At 43.9% G+C, this 20,943-nt stretch overlaps 1 protein-coding gene across 7 annotated transcripts in view; it reads right to left on the bottom strand.

The window, feature by feature from the left end:
• The window catches only part of ZFAT (zinc finger and AT-hook domain containing), a 126,159-nt gene that overhangs the window by 82,547 nt on the left and 22,669 nt on the right, over positions 1–20,943 (bottom strand). For all 7 annotated transcript variants that reach the window (XM_061606964.1, XM_061606978.1, XM_061606953.1 and 4 more), the window contains 3 exons: positions 14,763–14,936; positions 10,245–10,398; positions 6,287–7,740 (listed from right to left, as the gene is read on the bottom strand). In XM_061606964.1, coding sequence (XP_061462948.1) covers positions 6,287–7,740; positions 10,245–10,398; positions 14,763–14,936 — 1,782 coding nt within the window. The remainder of the gene's footprint in view (positions 1–6,286; positions 7,741–10,244; positions 10,399–14,762; positions 14,937–20,943) is intronic.

The following is a 20,943-nucleotide window of genomic DNA, read 5'->3' on the forward strand; positions in this document are numbered from 1 at the left end:
ACAATTCAGGAGGCTGGTTAGGAACTTGACCCCACAATGAATCCTGAACACTTGGGACCTCGCACATCCAGAACATATGTTCTGTCACCAACTTGTGATGGCTTCAAAAGAGGATTAGACATATTCATGGAAGACAAGACTATCAATGGCTGCAAGCCAAGATCATTTGGCCACTGTTAGAGGCACCATTCCACTGTTATGAATACCAGTTGCTGGGAACTGTAAGTGGGGAGAATGCTGTTGCACTCTGATTCTGCTTGCTGACTTCCCAAAGGCATCTAGCTGGCCACTGTGAGAACAGGATGCTAGACTAGGTGGGCCTTTGACACAATCCAGTAGGACTCTACTTATAGTATTAAACTGTATCAGCCTTACATTCACTAATAAGCAAAAAGCCCTTGCGGTTAAAGAACGTACCTATAGCCCACAGATATTTCTATCAAACTTTAAAAAGCAAGGAATTTGCTTTTTATATAGTGAATGCACCAGGGGAGCAGGAGACCTGACCTCCTCTCTGAGATATTGTACTGCCCTACAAATTGGTCAAAATGCAAACACAATTTGGGTTGGTCTTTCACAGCCCAATCCACTTCCTGTGTAGCTTGGAAGAATTTAGTAACATTTGCCGCTGAGCATGTGGTGGGGAAGGGGAGGGAGGGTGGAAGGGGAGGAGATTTAGTGCGTGGGCACTGGAAAGGGAAAGCCCCTTCCCTTTCCAAAAGGAAAACATAGTTAACAGTATCAATATTTTTGGGGGTTCCCCCACCTTTTTATTCTACAGCAGACACTTGTAATCTTTCACTCAAATTTAAACCAAAGTTGTTCCTGGCCACATCCACACCAGACATTTTTTCCACTTTGTCATGGCTTCCCTCAAAGGATCCTGGGAAGTGTAGTTTGTGAAGGGGGGCTGAGTTGCTTGGAGATGCCCTATTCTCCTCACAGAGCTACAATCCCCAGAAGAGGGGCTGACTGTTAAACCACACTGGCCGCTGGAGCTCTGTCAGGGGAACAGGAGTCTTTCAACAACTCTCAGCACCCTTCAAACTACACTTCCCAGGATTCTTTGGGGGAAGCCATAACTGTTTAAAGTGGAATAAATGTCTGGTGTGGGTGTGGCCCCGATTAGGTAAGCCAAACAGCTGTGAGTCTGGCTTTTAGAACACTGACAGTTGGTTCTTACTGAGCATGCCCGCACTTATCATTGACTCCAATATTAAATTTCTTAAATTAAAAATCAGCCAGGCATTTTTTTAACTTTTAAACTGCAGAAGATGAAGGTCAGAGTATGGGGCAAGGTCAATAACAGGATTACAGGTACTCTGTGAACATGGCTGATTTTTAATTAATTTCAACAAATTATGAGACCACTAAAAGAAAAAAAGTCCAACAGGGGCCTGGATTTTTTTCTCATTTTGCACTTTGAACTCTCAATTCTCTCTGTATGTTTTGTGTATTGCCATGAAAACACAGAGGGTTGTTACGCAAGTGTTTCTGAGTTCAGGACTGTGGTTTTGCAAGGTTTTGTTCTGAAATGAGTTTATGGGAAGCAGCAGAATGGCATGGGGGATATTTTCAGTTTAACATTGTGGAATGTGAAAAATCCATGCTGGCTACAATATACAGCCACTCTTGTGGCTCCACGGGCAGGGTATGCCTCTTTTCATGCATATTGGCATAGCCCCTTTCTGATCCTTGCTACTTGCCAATGTGATTTGTCCAGTGAATGTGACTGAAATGTCTCAGGTGGGGATCCAGCTGTGTGACCACCAAGGTATGGCCAAAGAAGGACCCCTACAACAAAACAAGCCAGATCTGCAAATAAGTCTCTTGAATAACAGCCGGCCAAAGTAGGACACATGATAAGTCTTGAAACCTATAATATAGGAATGGGGAACCTTTTTTAAACCAAGCGCCATATTCCCTGTTGGCCTCCCCTTGCTCCCAGGATCTTGCCCCCCTACCCCTGACTTGGCAGGAGCCTGGATCTAACCTGAGCAGGGGGAAAGTAGCAATACTGCATCAGACCTAAGTAGCAATACTGTTTCCTGTCCACTATTTCACCTTTATACAGAAATCAGAAAGTGAAATGCTAAAACTCTTTTTGATCCAGTAAATGTAGGTAGAACACTGCCTATGACACTGATTTAATTGATATTTCCTAAAAAAGAACAACCTCAACAGGGCACAATTAACGTGTGATCCTTTGCCAATTGCATCCCTGATGAAAAATCCTTCTGAAAGGTATTTCACTAATTGAATTGCTTTTAATGGATGCAGTGCCTATGAAATGTAATTTTCAGAAAGCATTTAAATCAGGAGGCCTTATTAGCAGAACTGGTGAACCTACCTAGAGGACTGCCTAGGGCAGAACACACAAGGAGACAGAATTTTGCTATAACAGCTGTGGAAGGAGACAAGGACAGGGTCTGGTTGGTTCAGGACTGAATACGGGAGTAAGTGTGCAAAAGTGGCAAGCTAGGTTGATCATAAGATATGGGAGAGTGAAGGAAAACTGTGTTCTGCAGCTGGGGGAATGGGAAAGGGGGCAGAGGAGGCCTTTCACTAGATAGGTCACATTGGCAAGGATAAGGAGTATGCAGATATGTATGAAAATAGGCAAACAAAAGCAGGAAGTGCGGGAGGGAAAAAATTGTACAGCCACAAGAGTGGCTGTATACTATAGCCAGTGTGGATTTTTCACATTCCGCAATGTTAAATTGAAAATACCCCCATGCCATTCTGATGCTTCCCATAAGCTCATTTCAAAAAAAACCTTACAAAACCTACAGTCCCGAACTCAGAAATACTTGCTTAACAACCCTGTAAATTTTCATGGCGATAAACAAAACAGTCAGAGAGAATCGAGAGTTCAAAGTCTAAAAAGAGAGAAAAAAAACCCAGAGCCCTTTTGGACTTTTTTCTGTCAGAGTTCTCATAATCTGTTGGAATCCATTAAAAATCAGCCATGTTCACAGAGTACCTGTAATCCTAATACTGACCTTGCCCCATACTCTGACCTTCATCTTCTGTGGTTTAAAAGTAAAAAAAAAATGCCTGGTTGATCTTTAATTAATTTAAGAAATTTTGCATTGAACTGAATGATAGTGTTGGGCATGCTTAGTAAAAACCAACTGTCAGTGTTCTAAAAGCCTCACAGCTGCTGGGCTTGGCTAATAAGAGGGCCACACCCACACCAGACTTTGATTTCACTTGAGACAGTCATGGCCTCCCCCAAAGAATCCTGGGAAGTGTAGTTTGTGAACGGTGCTAAGAGGAGACTCCTGTTCCACTGAGAGAGCTCCAGCGGCCAGACTGGTTTAGCAGTAAGCCACTCTGATTGAAGGTCTGTGAGGGGAACAGGGTGTCTCCTAGCAACTCTCAGCACCCTTCACTAACTACACTTCCAAGGTTTCTTTGGGAGAAGCCCTGACTGTCCAAAGTGAAATAAAGGTCTGGTGTGGATGTGACCAGGGACAGCTTTGGTTTAAATTTGGGTAGAAGGCTACATGTGCCTGCTGTAGAATAAAAAGGTGTGTGTGTGGGGGGGGGAACTGAAAAGCAATGATACTGTTCACAATGTTTTCCTTTTGGAAAGGAAAGGGGCTTTTCCTCTGCCCACTGCCCATCCACCCATCTCCTCCCCTCTCCCTCCTCCTACCCTCCCTGCCCCTCTCCTAGGTCAGTGTTGGACTATAACCTAGGAGACCAGGGTTCAAATTCCCTCACAGCCATGAAGCTCACTGAGTGACCTTGGGCCAGTCACTGCCTCTCAGCCTCTTCTGAATACCGTTTACCATGAAATCCCTATTCATAGGATCACCATAAGTCAGGATTGACTTTAAGGCAGTCCATTTCAATTTTCAAACATGATTGCACAGAAATAAATTCCATAGAACTCAAAAAGTATGCAAATGATCAAACCCACCCTCCCTTCTCCTCCCTCCTATCCCCTCCCTCTTGCCCCTTCCCTCCCCATCCCCTTCCAATCCCCTCCTTCCCTTTCCCCCTCCTCTTCTCCTCCCTATGGTCAGTTTTACCTATACTGACCATGATTGCATAGGAGTAAATCCCACTAAACTCAATAAGAATGCAAATGATCAGACCTGCCTTTTCCCTCCTTTCCCTCTCCTCTCCCTTCCTCCTCCCCTCCCCTCTTCCTTATTCCTCCTCCCCTGCCCACTGCAGCCCTCCCTCAGAGGCATGTTACCAAATTCTTCCAAGCTACACAGGAAGTGGATTGGACTGTGGAAGACCAACACAATTTGTGTTTGCATTTTGACCAATTTGTAGGGCAGTACAATATCTCAGAGAGGAGGTCAGGTCTCCTGCTCCCCTGGTGCATTCACTGTAGCTGCCCAATTTCCTTGCTTTTCAAAGTTTGATAGAAATATCTGTGGACTATAGGTACATCCTTAAACTGCAAGGGCTTTTGCCTATTAGTGAATAATAATACAGTCACAGATTAGTGGAAGAACATGTGCTTAGAACGTGTAAAGTCCTAACAGCCCTGTTGGATCAAGCTCATATAGTTCAGCATCCTCTTCTCACAGAGGCCAACCAGATGCCCCTGAGAAGCCCACAAAAACATGTTAGAACTCTCAAGGCTCACTGGTTTAGGAGCTTGAGCTGTTTAGGAACTTGAGCCCAGAAAGTTCAAGATTCACCATGGGCTTAAGTTCCCAACCATCCTCCTAAATTGTTTGCCACAAGCAGATGTCCCAGGTTCAAATCCTGGCTTCTCCTATCAAAAAGGAGTCCCAGGCTATAGTCTGAAGGCCCATGGGGCCAGCACCCTGGGTCAGGTCTGGTCGGTGCCTGGATGGGAGACTGCCTGGGAACCATATGTCAGCTGCCTTGGGTTTCTATCATGAAAAGAAAGGCTGGGTATACATGTAATAAATAAATAAGCCACAGGTTTCAGGGTGGGGTTCCTTTTCATTGCTAGTCAAAATGGAGCTGGAAAGGCCACTGCACTGGCATAATGTAGGGCAGGTGAATACAAGAAGGGTCTTGGGACCAGAGGGGAAAGTTTCAGTTCTCTGCCTGGCTACTTGCCCTCACGGACTCCAGTAACATTTCCCTTACAGCCCTTGACCCACATATGCCAGTCCTTGGGAAAATGCCAAATTGCATAGGGAGGCAGAGAGTGGATTCAAAGCCCAGATTTGTCAGGAGCTGAGGTGGAAAAAGTTGGGCCCTAATACCTTTACTGGCTTTTTATCTTGCTCCAGCCCTTCCCATCACAGTTGGTTCTTCCCCATTCTGCTGCAGACATCCCTTCCTGTAAAATTCTTGTTCATGCTACAGGCAGGGCCAACACCAGGCGTGACTGGGCCCTTGGGTGCCAGCCTGCCCCGGGTCCCCTGCTCCCATCACCCCCCTACTGACCACGTGGAACCACACTACTTCTCTTTCTGTGAATGCCCTGCGCACTGGGTGCAAAGGTCACTGCCATCAACTAAAATAGCAGCAGAGGCTTCTCTAAGGGGCTGATACCCCCGCTGACATCTTCGCTGATGGCATGCATGTGCGCTACGCTCCATGTGCGCACATGCCTGCCATTAATCAAGGTGGCAGTAGGGGCATCAGCCCTAGAGAAGCCTCTGCTGCCATCTTGGCTGATGGCAGCTATGAGAGGTAGGTGGAGCAGGCAGGCAGGTCTGCTTGGTCTGTAGGGGTGGGGGCTGGGAAATCCATCTCTGCGATCTGCAGCAGGGTTGGGAGTCGACCCTGCCAAGGATTGTGGAAGGGGAGCACTACCCCCACACCTTAAGGAGGGGCCCTTCTGTGCTGCAGGGGCCCTTGGCCAGGGCCCGAACTGGCCGCCCTTTGGTGCCAGCCCTGGCTACAGGCTTCCAGGTATGCAGTTTACAGCCCCTGATCATCATTCTTGCACTCACCTGTTCTAGCTCCTGTTTTGGGGCTCTGCAAGGCTCTCTTTAGCATCATTGCTCTCATCAGAGCTGCTGCTTTCCTACCTGCCTTTTGTAGCTGCATTTTGTTTTATTCTAGACAAACAGGCACAGTTATCTTTGCTGGAAAGCAACACTCCACTCCACTTCACCTCCAGACCACTCGCGAGATTAAGAAAATGAGCCTTGATTTTATTGATCAAACTATTAATACAGAACTAAAGTTTTTTTCCCTTTATTTGCAGAAAGCTGGGGGGGAACTCCCTCACCAATGCTGACCAAAGCTTTCCGCTTAACTGTATACTCCAGGGAGTACTAAGCCTGGATCCCCATGTATATCTGTTTCCCTCCAGATTTTGCATACTCCTTACCACAATATTCACATTCCAAGTCCCCATAGACTTTCTTGATCTTCTCACACAAGGCGGTGTTCATTTGTCGTTTTTGCAAACTATCCAAAATCTGCATGAAGGCTGCAGCTCCAGTCCGATTATCCGAAGGCAGCATGCAAGGATCTGAATTCTCACGAAACTCTGTATTAGATTCTAGATGGGAATGTGGGGTAGGAGAGCCTGCCTTTTCAGTGGCCGCCTTGTTCTCTTCCTGAGGTTTGAGACCGAGGGTTTGGCCATTTTCTTCAGGGTCAGGAGTACACTGTGGAACTTGAAGGCTCTGGTTTACAGTGGAGCTGCTATCTTCTGAAAGCTGCATGGCATCACATTTCACATTTATTGAATGGTCATGAGAGACGTCCTTTCCAGGAACGGCCTTTATCTCATCTGAACCAAAAGCAGCATTTTTCTGTAGAAACTCATCTGAAGCGCTAACTGGGCACACATCTGGGGTTACTAATTCTGCCAATGGCTGGCTCGGTAGATCTGTTGCACTTGAAACTGGAGAGCTATCAAATTCTAAAGGAGGGGTAGTGGAAGTTTCCAAATTGCCACCAGGGTTATTATTATGGCTTCCCTCTGTTGCAGTCAATTCACCTGTGTCAATAGGCTTCTTTAGTATGCAGAGTGCCTTAGAGTTTAAAAGCGAAAGTTCAGTAGCAGTCTGTGACAACTCCTCTCCAAGGGCTTCTAGTTGGATGTCTCCTCCTGGTTCCAGCAGGCAAAAGCTCTGATTGATGGAACTATCAAAAACCGAAGTCTCCTGCAAGTCTCGATGCGCTTCTTTGATATGTGAGCGGAGTCTGACGGAGCTGACAAATTTCTTTGAACATTCACTGCAAACGTACACAAATGGGTGTTTTCGGACATGAAGCTCAAGCGCTTGGTACTTGGTGGCTCCGTGGCCGCACAGCTCGCAAGCAAAGGGCCTCTCATCCCCATGGACAAACATATGCCTGTCACGATCCAGTTCATTTTTGAATTTGCGTTCGCAGATGTGACAGTCATACAACAGCTGCCTCTTACCTTCCCGGGTCATCAAGCGGAGCTCGTCAAAGACGTCCTTCACTTTTTTGTCTTGCAAGTCGTGAGCTTCCTTGATATGCTTGATCAGGTTCTTGACATCTGAGTATTTCTTCTTGCAGAAGCGGCAATGCTGCTTGATTTTCTTATGGACTCTCTCCACGTGGACCTTGAGGTGGCCTTTGCTTAAGCAGGTGAATGGGCAGTGGTCACAACCAAACTTCTCCCCCGTGTGCTTCCGCAGGTGGACGTTCAGGTTGGCTTTGATGGCGCTGGCGTAGCTGCAGTACGAGCACTTGTAAGGCTTCTCATTGGTGTGGATCCTCAAGTGGGCCTGAAGAGAGTGCTTAAATTTGAACACCTTGTTGCAGTATTCACAGGTAAAAATTTTTAACTGAGTTGCACCTAACCTAAGGAGAAACAGAATCAAGACATAAATCATTTACACCATTAAGGCAATCAACAGCCAACCTGCAAGATAAGGTTGATCTGGGATGAGGGGATGCCCACTCTTCCCATCGCTGCTGAGCCATGCGTCCCATGAGTGAGAAAAGGGAGCTAACATTTCCCCCCCCCTTTTCTACTTGATTCCTCACCTGGTACTTTACCAATTCCAAAGAAGAAATTGTTAAAAAAGGATTCTTTTGCTGCTCCTCAGTAACTGCCTAGTTAGATAACAAGAGGACAGTCAGCCACTTTTAGTATGAGCTCAATGTTTATTTTTTAACTTGGGGATATTAAATGGACTCTTGACAATCTCAGCATCTGTATCTTGAAAATGTGTGTTCACTTCTGAGCATGTGATCGCAGGGTGTATATAATACCAATGTTCCTCAAATACAGTTACTGGTCACCAGTGGAGAGGAAGGGTCACATTTTCAATAAATCTCTCTACCAGGTTAGACTATGAGAATGGAAAAGGGGCTGAAGTGGAAGAGATGTTCATAGACCAGAAGCGGAGAACAGATTGCAGCATTGGGGGCTTTTCAGTTTAGAGAAAAGGCAAGTGAGAGGTGACATCATAGAAAATTATCCATGGCATGGAGAAAGTAGATAGAGAAAAGTTTTTCTCCCTCTCTCAGAAGACGAGAATTCATGGACATCTAATGAAGCTGAAAGTTGGAGAATTCAGGACAGACAAAAGGAAGTACTTCACACAGTACTTAGTTAAACTGTGGAATTCGCTTCCACAAGTGGCAGTGATGGCCACCAACTTGGATGGCTTTAAGAGAGAATTAGACATATTCATGGAGAATGCAAAGATGTATCACTGAACACTAACGTCAGGATCATCCAGACCATGGTATTTCCGATCTCTATGTGTGGATGTAAAAGTTGGACAGTGAAAAAGGCGGATAAGAGGAAAATCAGTTGAAATGTGGTGTTGGAGGAGAGCTTTGCAGATACCATGGACTGTGAAAATGACAAATAATTGGGTGTTAGAACAAATTAAACCAGAACTATCGCTAGAAGCTAAATTTATGAAACTGAGGTTATCATGCTTTGGACACATCATGAGAAGACAGGATTCACTAGAAAAGACAATAATGCTGGGAAAAAGAGAAGGGAGTAGAAAAAGAGGAAGCCAAACAAGAGATGGGTTGATTCCATAAAGGAAGCCACAGACCTGAACTTACAAGATCTGAACAGGGTGGTTCATGACAGATGCTCTTGGAGGTCGCTGATTCATAGGGTCGCCATAAGTCATAGTCGACTTGGAGACACACAACAACAACAATGGAGAATAAGGCTTTCAATGGCTACTAGCTATGATGGCTATGGGGTTGGAAGTAATATGCGTCTGAATACCAGTTGCTAGGAATCACCAGTGGGGAGAGAGCTGCTGTACTCAGGTTTTGCTTCTGGGCTTCCCGTTGGGGCATCTGGTTGGCCACTGTGAGAACAAGATGCTGGACTAGATGGGCCCTTAGCCTGATCCAGCAGGCTCTTATGTTCTTATCTGGCCACCAAGCCAAATTAGGTCCTTGGGATTTTTTGGCCAAGCCATGCCCGCTTGTCCTACACCTGAAATTATATATGTCTGGTGTGAGGCAGGTAAAGATGCAGCTGAGACGAAAGAGGATCTGCCAAATAGTGGGACCTGCAAAGCCCCATGCACGGCACTTTGCAAGCCCCAAATGATCAGCTAATGGCTGGGGCTGGCATAGCACTGTGCCTTGGCCTCTAAGGTTTGATTTCAAACTGCGTAGGCAAAAAAGGGTCATCTGATGTCACTGTGTCATCACACAGTTGACAAGTGGGTGGCCCAGTCCACCTGTCAGGCTTGGCCTGGCTGGGGGGAGGAGAGGGTTCCTGCCCACCAGCTGAATCCAGTTCCCCACCCCTGACACAGGCAATATAGAGGCCCAAGCAAGGGGCTACACTCAGAGATGTCCTCACCCTTGATTGGCTCCCCACTCTGACTGGCTGAGAGTCCTGTAAGATCCATCTGGGTCAGGGAGGTCTGTGCTGAACATCCTGCATGTGGCCTGATGGTGGCAGCTGACTTGCTCACTTTAGCTCACTGCATTCCCCTCTGGCCTTGTGTTCCCTCCCTCCCTCCTTTTTCCTCCTTGTCCTCTACCTGCAGGCTACATTATCAGATACTGTCCTTGTGCCACCTCAATCATGCTAATCACCTGAAAAGTTGTGCCTTGTTAACCCTACCAAGTATACGAGGAAAATTTCATTGGATGCATTTTTAGAAATACATTTGCACTTTATAAAGGAGTCAACAATACCCCAAAGAATAATCTTTCTGGAAGCTTAACTTCAGCTGTTTGGTTCCAGATAGTTTTTTTATTATTAATTAAATATACATCCCGCCCTTCCTCCTGAAGTAGCCCAGTTGTTTTAGGTTACATAAAATTTCCGCATGGAATGGAACAGGACATATTTTAAAAATGGAAATCACCTGCTGGATTTCATTGGTTGTTCATAAGGGGTTTGTTGAATGGCATATTCCTGATAGCCCCTTCTCTGAGAGGAGTCAGACGCCGCTGTCTCTGGATTGGTTGGCTGTTCAGTTTCTGGAGAAGCAGCCTCAACTGGAACTATTTTTGTAGCTCCTACAAGCAAAATAAACACACACAATTTAATATTTTTAAAAAAATGTACCATGAGATTTTGGATGCATACACACCATAGGTTGAAACCCTTCCCCAACCTGATCCACTCCGCCAGTTTTTGTTGGATTCCAAGTCCCATCTGTCCCAGCCAGCATGGCTAACAGTCAGGGGTGACGGGGGATTGATTGTTAAATTACTCTGAGAATTGTAGCTCTGTGAGGGTAATAGGGGGTGTTCCAACAACTCTCAGCACCTTTCACAAATTATAGTTCTCAGGATTCTTTGGGGGGGGGGGAGCCATGGCTGTTTCAAGTTATATAGTAATAATTTAAATGTATAATGCAGTTGGGGCCTCAGAGATTCACTGGAGGCTGCTGCCATCACTGTGACTCCCCTTGTTGCGTGTCCTAGTCCCTCCACTTGACTGCTTGTAAAAAGCATGATTGCTTTCCAGGGTGGATTTCAAACTCTTCTCCCAAGGAGCAGTAGGAATACTCTGCCCAGCACTTCTGCCCAGGGAGCTATGTTGGATGACTTCTCTTTCCTCATAAAACAGTGCTTGTGATGAGCACAAGGGATCTGAGCCCCTGGCCTACAGAGATGCCTGGGGGCTGGCAGTAGCAGGGATGTGCCACTCGGGCTGAAGAGAGGGTAGCAGGGGGCTCTCTGACATGGTCTTGCATGTTGTCTGTGTGGTTTGTACATCAGTCAGTCAAACTTATTTGCTAAAAACCACCGGTCATCACTAAAACACGAAGTTAGATTGAGATATATCTTAGCATACTTCCCTAGCACACTGGACCCCAAGTTGTGCAATGAAATTTTTTTCTGAACAGTTGGGCTACCAAATCAAATGTAGAAACCTTGTACATTTATGCCCACTCATCAGAAAATAACTATTTTTCTCTCTGCTATTCCGAAAGGAAACTCTGGTGTGTATGTGTGTAGCTTATATTGATTTGTGGGAGGGTGTATCCTTGTCATTGTGGGTTTAATGGCTCCCTTTGTATATGGGTGGCCTGTGGGTGCCATCACCAGTCCCAGATTGGTGGGTCTTGGTGGTGTTTCCAGGGGTGCTGTGGGACTATCTGTTCTTCATGTTTTCTGTGTGTGGGTTTTTTGTCCTCCCCTCCCTGGCTAAATGCATATTGTACACAGGAATTGTTCTGCCCGCATAGCAATGGCCTATCTCTAGTCCAGGCACACCGAGAGTATAGGATTTCTCTGTTAGTGTGTTTGACCTCTCCGCACTGGAAATTTAGTCAGGTTTGCTGAAAAGAATTTGGCCGAAGTCTCATGCCAAAAAGATGAAGAATGCATCTCAACCTGACTCTAAGTGTCACTGAAAAGCAAGTGGATTAAGCAACTAATATGAAAGTTTTGCAAGCATCTCACTTTAAAAAAAGAGACGAACAGACAGACAGACAGAGATGCTTGTCTGTGTAGGCTACCCTTCTCAATACCCTGGAAAAGAGAGTCTACTAATACTCTCTCTTTCCTCCTTCTGTTCTTCCAAATGATAAAAAGCTTAAAGAGCATCTTTGGTGAGAATTTTATTATGGAACATCTGAAGAAGAAAGGGGCATTTGTGAAATGCGTTCAGCTCAGACGAAAGGTTGCCACTGAGTGCTAAGGCATGATAAAAATCTCGTAGTTTAATGTGAACCCGCATATCTATTCAACTTACAGATGATCTACTGTAGTCAAAATGGGATGGGGGATTTGATACATAGGTTTATTTTATATATACCAGCTGCAAACACATGAAATAAGCCTCTTTTTTTTCCATCTGGTGAAATACTCTACAAAAATGAAGTTATTTAAGCAATGTCTTTATTGGGTTATGAAATGAAAAAGGTGGTAAGAATCTCTAGCATCAGAGAAGTCAATGGGAGTGAGACACAGAGATAAGACAGGCAATGATCTGTAGGTACTCATTCTTCAAATACAGGCCAAGCTTGCAAAAGTCTGCAGCTTCTACTGTGATGGGAATGTTTAACATCCGAACAACGGCTTGAGACACTGGCCTTTGTCCCTTCTATTTCCCAAAAGACCTTCTGGCCAAGATTTAAGACTACGCTTGCTTCAGGATTGAAATGAGGTGTTACCATGGGGCTGCACATGAAAATCAGAAACGTGTGTGTGCATGGACGCATTTGTACAAGTAGGCATGTAGGCAATCTCTAAACTGAATCAATTCATTCTGTCAGATACACTGGGTTAAACGAGTATTTTCCATGAAAATGAAGAACCAATTTGATCATTTCTCAAATATGAATATTTACACTCTACCTAAAAACACATGCATTTCGTTTTCAGCTGATGAAACTAAACTGATCTATTCAGCTAGTAACTATCGGAACGTGTTTCAGCCCTATCAGTCACTGTTACCAAGAAACTCGATTCAACCAGATCTCTGCACATGCCTTGAGACCAAGTGCACATTTGTCACTTTGCTTTGTGCAACAAGCACAGTGCTATTTCAAGTCAGAGTAGCTCAATAAAAGCATTTAGGGAAGCCCCAGTGCTTCCTATCAAATATCTTCCCTACTGTGGCTGTTGTACAGGGAATTTCCCTTTAGTGATTGATATGCCTAATGGATCATATACATACATGCCTAGCTGGTTCGCATAGCTTTTTTCACATCTAAGGCAAGCAGACACTCTTATTAAATTAATTCTGGGCATTAATCTAGAGGCACCCTTTCCCCAGTAACCGGATTGCTGAAATTTGCATTCCTTGGGAAAGCACTGGTGCCTATCCTGATGTAGACCAAGAGCATGCTCTGCTGGCCCATCATTTTCAAAGCACTCTAATACCAGGGAATCATGCCTCGCAAGATCTTTTTAGGCTTTTAGACAACAGGCCAAGACATTTTTATTTACCCAGGTTTTTAGTAGTTATATTTTTGAGATCATACTTATATATGATCGTAGCCTCTGCTGCAACGCTAATTTTTTAGTGTTGTAGGGTAGGATTTGCCCTTTTCATTGTATTGTTGGATTGGCACTTTAGGAAATTTCTTTTTGGACGTTACTCTTTTCTTTTGCATTTGGCTTTTCATTGATCTTACCACTTGTATTTTATCATTTAGCAAAGTCACTTTGAGGGTTGTTTTTTTTAATAAAGCAACAAACAAATGCAGGAAACAACAGCAGCAACAACCATCACTACCGTCTTATGATTGCTAGCTAGCTGGTGAGGAGCGTCAGTCTCCCTCATGTTTAACTTTTAGGGGGGGAAATTAAAACAATCCTATTTATCCAGGCCTTTGATGGCTGAAGGACCTGTCCCTGGCAACCCTGAAGTTATTAGTTTTTGAGAGTAGGTGATTGCTTTTAGGAGTTTTTAATCTGTTTTGGAAGGTTGTTTTTAGCTCTTCTTAGAGGCCTTAACTGTATTATTTTATTATTGACATGTTTGCTACTCTTGGCTCCTTTGGAGGAAGGGTGGGATGTAAATTTAATAATTATTAAATAAATGAATGAAATGAAAAACCCCATGGAGCTCTGCGGGAGTCAGATGTTTCAACTTTAGCTAGACCCTTCTTGCCTCTCTTCCCTCTTCTCTACCCTCTAAATTGTGTTTGTTATTTTTCTTTTTCGGGACTGATCAGAACTCTTGCAGATAGTGCAAGCCAGTGTTAACCCAAAAGGAACATTTTTTTATTTTTAATCATGTTAGGAGGGTTCCTAGGAATCCAAAGGAATTGGACTTAGTTCAGGTGTTCCCTACACGGGCTCTGCCTACCTTCATACTCAACAGTATGACAACTAGATTAGTTACTGTAAACCGCCCCGAGAGCTTCGGCTATGGGGCGGTATATAAGTACAATAAATAAATAAATAAATAAATAAATAAATATACTAGATGCATGGCAAGGTTGTAAGAATGAAACAACAGGGTAAGTAATAACATATTTAGTTGGAATTAACGTGATTGAGTGGTCAGAACTGCTCCATTGGTTAGGAAATATATGAAGAAGTATCAACAGGAACTTTCATTTAAATTGATAATTTAAAATCCACCTTTTTTGCTGTTGAAAACAGGGCTGTGGAGTCGGAGTTGGAGTCGTGGAGTCGGAGTCGGGAGCAATTTTGGGTGGAGTCGGAGTCGGTAGAAATGTACCGACTCCAACTCCGACTCCTTCATAAATGGCAAATGTATATTAACTAGTAATAACAAATTTACTGTAGTAAAATGGTAGCACAGGGCATTTCATCACCACCATGTGAATCCAGAGCTTGGAAAAGTTACTTTTTTAAACTACAACTCCCATCAGCCCCAGGGATTGGGCTCATTATTCTAATGTCTTTCTGATATAAAAACGTTCTGCTTCTACGAATGAACAGTTAACAGTTACCTGGAATAGCTTCATGGGCTGTCAAAACTACACTTATAATAGGATTCTTAGCTCCCGAAATCTGGTCTGCTTCTTTTGCTGAAAGGCTCTTCTCGGTTCTCTGGAGCCTTTGCCTCTTTGGCGTTTTTTCTCGCTCATCTTCCCTCCTGTCAAGGTCAACGTCAGAATCATTACCTAAAGAGCAAACATCGAAAAGAACATAAAAGGAGGATCGTGCAGATTCTTCTCTTACACCATCAACAGGCTCCTGAGGTGTTACAATCTTTTTTGGAAAAGGAAACCAGCTTGCAAAACTTTCGCTACTGTCCCTTGTGCACTTCAGTATGGGGCCGGGGGGGGGGCTAATGCCAAAATCAAGAAACAGGAAGAAAATATTTACAGGCAAAGGCTGTGGTCCAGGAGTTAGGGGGCTACAGTGCCACATCTTTTGATAGATAGATAGATAGATAGATAGATAGATAGATAGATAGATAGATAGATAGATAGATAGATAGATAGATAGATAGATAGATAGATAGATAGATAGATAGATAGATAGATAGATCGATAGATCGATAGATCGATCGATAGACAGACAGACAGACAGACCACAACAGATAAGCAAACTGTGTTGCTGAGAAGCAGGCGGTCACACATCTGTCTTTACCCACAGTACTATATGTAACAAGTGGATACCAAACTTGTGCAAATTTGTCTAAGTGTATTTTTCCCCTCTCACCCATCGGCATTGCTGAGTTAGTTTTTCATCCAGGGCTAATTGCTAAACTCTCAGATACCATCTGTGCATAGAAATGTTTTGTAAATCTTTCCAGTTACAAGCTATTTCCAGGCGCACAGCAACCAACAATTTAAGTACCAGATCCTTATACAGTCACAACTTGTCAGCCCCCTCCCTAAGAATAGAAAGGAGTGCCAGGGCAGGATCAAAGTCAACACTATGACCAATCTCATTGAATGGTGACCTCCACCACATCTGAGTTGACATGGTGAGGTTGTTTGCAAACCTGGGAAATTTACACAGGTAACACTAAAGAACTTCACTACCGTTGGGAGTGTGTGAGCGATACTGTGAATAGAAACAGGGGTGCTGGGTATCTATGTGATGGAAGGCCAGAGGGCAACCACAGTGAAAAGTGGCCCACAGCAGCCATGCCACGGTTGGATGTCAAGTCCCTGCCATGATTTGAGACAGTATCTGGCACCATAGATCTTGGAAAGCATCAACATCACAGCAATCCCCAAAACCATGAAAACTGGGTAAAAAAAAATCATTTATGAAATAGCAAGACACACCTATATGTGAAATAAACATATATGCAGGCATTAAGTGCTAGCCAATATTGTGCAACAATAGCAACAGTTTCTCTGGGCACTTCAAATTGTTACAACGAGATCTACTGGACTGTATTCCGTTTCAAACATCAGAATAAATGGAGGATTTCTCACAGATGGCAGTGTAGACCCCCCTCTTGTTTGACCTTTCAAAATTGTGTTAATCTTTGTCTTTACAAAATCCCATTCATCTGGTATAGTTCTTCCCCAGGAGCTTAATCAATGGAAGTGTACCACAAGAGCCTGTCTACTCCCAAAGACTATAGTCCAAAGGTAAATTTTTGAAATCTGAGAAAGGGGTGACTCCATTACTGCTTAAAAAATGCTGCTGCCGCCATTCCTTATTTTGGGGACTTTGCTTTGATCTGGTACTGCAGGTGTTGAGCCATGCATTTTAGAGAGGAATCTAGGGAGCTATGCTGCCTCTGCGACCAAAAGCAGCTGACCAGATGTGAGAACTACAATACAATACAAGCCCTCTTCAGGAATTAGGAGGAAGTTATCATATGGGAGGGTGGGCAGGGCAGCAGGAACCAATGTACTAGCTCTGCCCCACTCCTACCCTCCATCCCACTGCCATTCTCGCCACCCTCTAACACAAGGAAGGTGACGTCATGGAGAGCCTTTTGTACTCATGGGCTCCCCCATGCATTTTAGAACCCTGATTTCCTCTGGTTCCAAACTGTGTGGAGATCCTCCATCTGTACAAGAGGCTCCCTACTACAGACAAGTTCCTTTCAATGTATGGAAGACAACAAAAATGAGTACCGGGGGGGGGGGAGGAAGCTAGCACACTTTTCCTCATTGCCCTTCCCCCATGTGACTAACCCATTAACATAAAGCCAGAAGATGGTTACACTGAGGCCAGAACAGAAAACTAGTTACCAGATACCATCCAAACGTCTATCCCATTTGGAGTGATTGTTTTCACTCTGCAGCATAAACCCTTCCTTTTATCAATAGGACCAGCATTTGGGTTATTTGCCAAAGGCATTAAGGGACTTTCTAACCATTATGATATTTAACTGTGGCAAACTGTTTGAAAACAAGTGAATTGCACTCATTGTGGCTCGCCATTCAGCATATACCAACCTGAGGTTGTTGCTGACTAACATGTGAATTGGCTCTGTTGGACTTGCCAGCTTCCAACCTGCTCTCCTGACATCCTCTTCTAGAGTTTGCTTACATCCGAATGGGCTCTGTGTCTTATACCCATGATCGCTTAAAACAGAACTGCAGGTTCGCAGGCAGCTGACCTCTGATTACCAGATGCTGGAGACAAACAAAGGGACAGCCAGCCCCATCTGGCTCTGCCTTTAGGTTTTCCAGGGGCATCCAATTTGCTACTGCTGGCAACAGAGTGCTGGGTGAGATACCCCTTTGTCCTGATCCAGCAAAGTAACTCACATGCTCTTATGCTTCTAAGCATAAAATGGGAAAGGGTAAAGTTTTCAAGGCCTGAGCAAGCACAGTAATATTCAGTGCAGTACTATTCCACTGTGTTCAGAGAACAGGGCTAAGCCCAGTTGTTACAACTCATTCAAGGGTTTGGGAGAACACGGAATGTGTCAGCATCACACACTTGATCCTCCTCTCGTGTCCATCTCCTTGCGCCTCTATTTATTAGTCACTAAATGTGTTCTAAAATCAATCTTCATTATTTTTGAAAGTCAAGTATTGGTCAGCAAGTTAAAATGAGGGGAAATAATAATAAATCCAATGAATTAAAAATCAATTATCTCATTGATTGTAGTAGCAGTTCTTTTGATTAATAGAAAAAAGCATTCATTTTAATGATGAGCCACTAATGGGATTGGGAAAATGGATCTGGGAGTGGGTAGATGGCTGAATCCTGCCACTATCCTATGTACGATTGGACGTATGTGTGATTCCTATGTATGATTGCCACTATCCTATGTATGATTGGATACATATCCTATGTATGAAGGGATGGAGTAAAACTGAAGACTGAAAAATGGAAATGGACTGCCTTCAAGTCGATTCTGACTTATGGCGACACTATGAATGGGGTTTTCATGGTAAGCAGTATTCAGAGGTAGTTTACCATTACCTTCCTCTGAGGCTGAGAGGCACTGACTGGCCCAAGGTCACCCAGTGAGCTTCATGGCTATGTGGGGATTCGAAACCTCGACTCCCAGGTTGTAGTCCAACACTCTAACCACTATGCCACACTTGTCCAGGTCAAAACACAAAGTCTACCAGCTTTGCAAATAACAATGGTTTAATTTAACACATGGAACAAGCCTGTTAGGAGAAGGGACTTGCAAATTAAATTAATAATCAAATAAAGTTTACTGGAATTTGTGAAGAGGTTGCCAAAATAACAAGCAATGCAGTGAAAGTCCAAATAAGTGTGTGCAAAAGGAGAGAAAACATACAAACGTTAAGTACAGAGGAAAGCAGCCGATTAGATTTTTCACTGTCTAAACTGGGGGATTATACTTTGAAAAGATGCAGTCATTTCCTCATTTCAAAACCAAAAACAATTAGAAAAGCAAAGAAGCATCTCAGAGACAGGACACCTACACCCTACAGGCAGTCCATCAGATCAGTGGGTCGGCAGCTAATGACCTACCAACTGTATCCGGCCTACAAAGGCTTTATTTCACTTTGGCAAGGCAGCTTCCTGCTCTTTCCCCAGGACAGCTTGTTCATAAGCAAGCTATCAGTTTGACAGCATAGCAAGGATGTGTGGGGCTGGGAAAAGAACCTTGGCCCACATCTTCCAGTTGCTCCAGAGTATCATGTCCAGCATAGTTAATGCTTTAAGAGTCTAGAGAAGAGAAGACCTCTGGGTAACTAAACTGCTTCACGAGTAGGTTAGTGATGTCATCGCCATGAAGAGGCTGGATGAAAGTCAACTTAGTCTGAATTTACATGCAGAAAGATCAGCAATGGGAAGAGCCCAGGATGTCTCCAGATTGTGATGACACAGAAGTGTTTTGGTTGGGGGGAGCAAGGAGGAATGTGATAAGTAAGATCTGGACAATATGCACTTGCCAATGGGTGCCAAATCGATGAGAATCAGCAATGAGTTGAGTTCTTCTGCCAATCCTGCTATAAGCCAGCCTGATCACTGGGCTGACAGAGACACCCAGTGTCAGCCTATTGATGCACATGTTGCCAGGTCTCTCTGAAATGAACACTTTGTTTCTCCCAAACTGGACTTCCTGCCTTCTCCTTTACATCCCATCTCTATTTACAAGCTGTCTGGGGGTGAACATCAAACCTATTCAACTTAGAACGACTAAAACAAACTTTTTTTTTCAGAATGCTTTTTTTTTGCCACAGCCTGATTGAGATGAATAGACACTCTAGCTCTCCCTCACTAAGGAACATTAAGCAATCAGTTTGAACAGCTGGCACTTTGATTTGGCAAACCAATAAACTGACCTCCTGTATCCAGATCTATGGATTTAAATCGCAGAGCATCATGAGCTCAGTAATTTAATGCTATGCCACATCTGTATTTAGATGGCATTTATGGGATGTTCACATCTCTACTGATGAGGAAAGTGGCCGTCAATGACATATATGAATCAGTATGTTCAACAGCATTTTCAGCAAGACTGTTCCAGCCATCAAGATTTCCTATTCAGGGTCCCTAATTGGTTCCTCTGCCGTGTGCCGTGCATTCTTAATTGGAGAGGCTCCCAGGTGAATCTCCAGCACATGTGTTGGTCCCTTAAATGGCACACTTTAAACTTGCTCCTTGCTGAAGCATTTGGTTTTTGTTTTGTTGTAAATGTTACTCTCTTTACTATCACTTCCCTGCTAGGATGGTAGTCATTTTCACAACATTAAAAAAGGAGGGGGGGGAATTCTTCTGTAACACCTGCACGTGTGCAGTGATGACAGAAGTGGCTTAGTGTTATGTGGGTCATTTGTTCTAAGTCCTGGACAAGTGGACACCACATACCGCACACCCAGGCCACAGTGACTAGGTCTAAGTTTCAGCCCTGGTCAGGCAACTGCAGGGATTTTCACACGACCTTGTACAGGACCAATATCTGAATGCTATTTTTTAAAACAACAACAACAAAATCTATATTTAAATTTCAGCACAAGCATGCACGAGGCCTTCTCCCAAATATAAAATCCCAAGAAAGAACAGCAAGGCTACCTCAGTTTCCAAATCTGAATGTTCATGTTTTAAACTGAGAGTCAATATAAGTTCAAATGTCACATTACAAATTAATTTCAACAGGTGATGTGTGAACTCCTGTAGGCTCAAATCAAAATTATACTGCAAATTACAAGCATCGTTGTCAAATGCCCTGGGGGGAAATAACACTTTTTGGAAAGGGGGGTCTAAGCTGGCTGACGGTGTCACATGCAAATGTGTTCTCACAAAGCTGCTGGGCAACTGTAATATGGGTTCCCTAGACTCAAGCAACGGATACTATGGGAGTCTCTCTCTCTCCTGCCCTCTCTCTCTCTCTGTGGCGCATGCAGATTAAAAATGTTGCACTTCCATTCAAGAATAAAGGTTTAAAGCAATCAGCTTCTGAGCATGGACTCATAGAGACCCTCAGTCTTTGGACACTTAGTTTGATTCGCACACATGCTCGTAAGATATCTCAGTTTTCATTTGGAATGGAGTACAGATTTAAAGGCAAGAGAGCTTGATGTGCCATACAGTCAAGTATTGTGATAACGAAATATTAATATTTCAAACCCATCATTTTTTTTAAAATGGTATTATAATTTCAGCTCAGGTAAATGGTGGCTGCAGGAAACTGCCAACTACCCATGTTCCATCACCCTCTCCCTGATGGTGACTGTGAGAGATGAAAAACAGCAGGGCACCCAAACTAGTAACAAGACA

This window comes from Rhineura floridana, chromosome 1 (genome assembly GCF_030035675.1).
Source record: "Rhineura floridana isolate rRhiFlo1 chromosome 1, rRhiFlo1.hap2, whole genome shotgun sequence".
Lineage (NCBI taxonomy): Eukaryota > Metazoa > Chordata > Lepidosauria > Squamata > Rhineuridae > Rhineura > Rhineura floridana.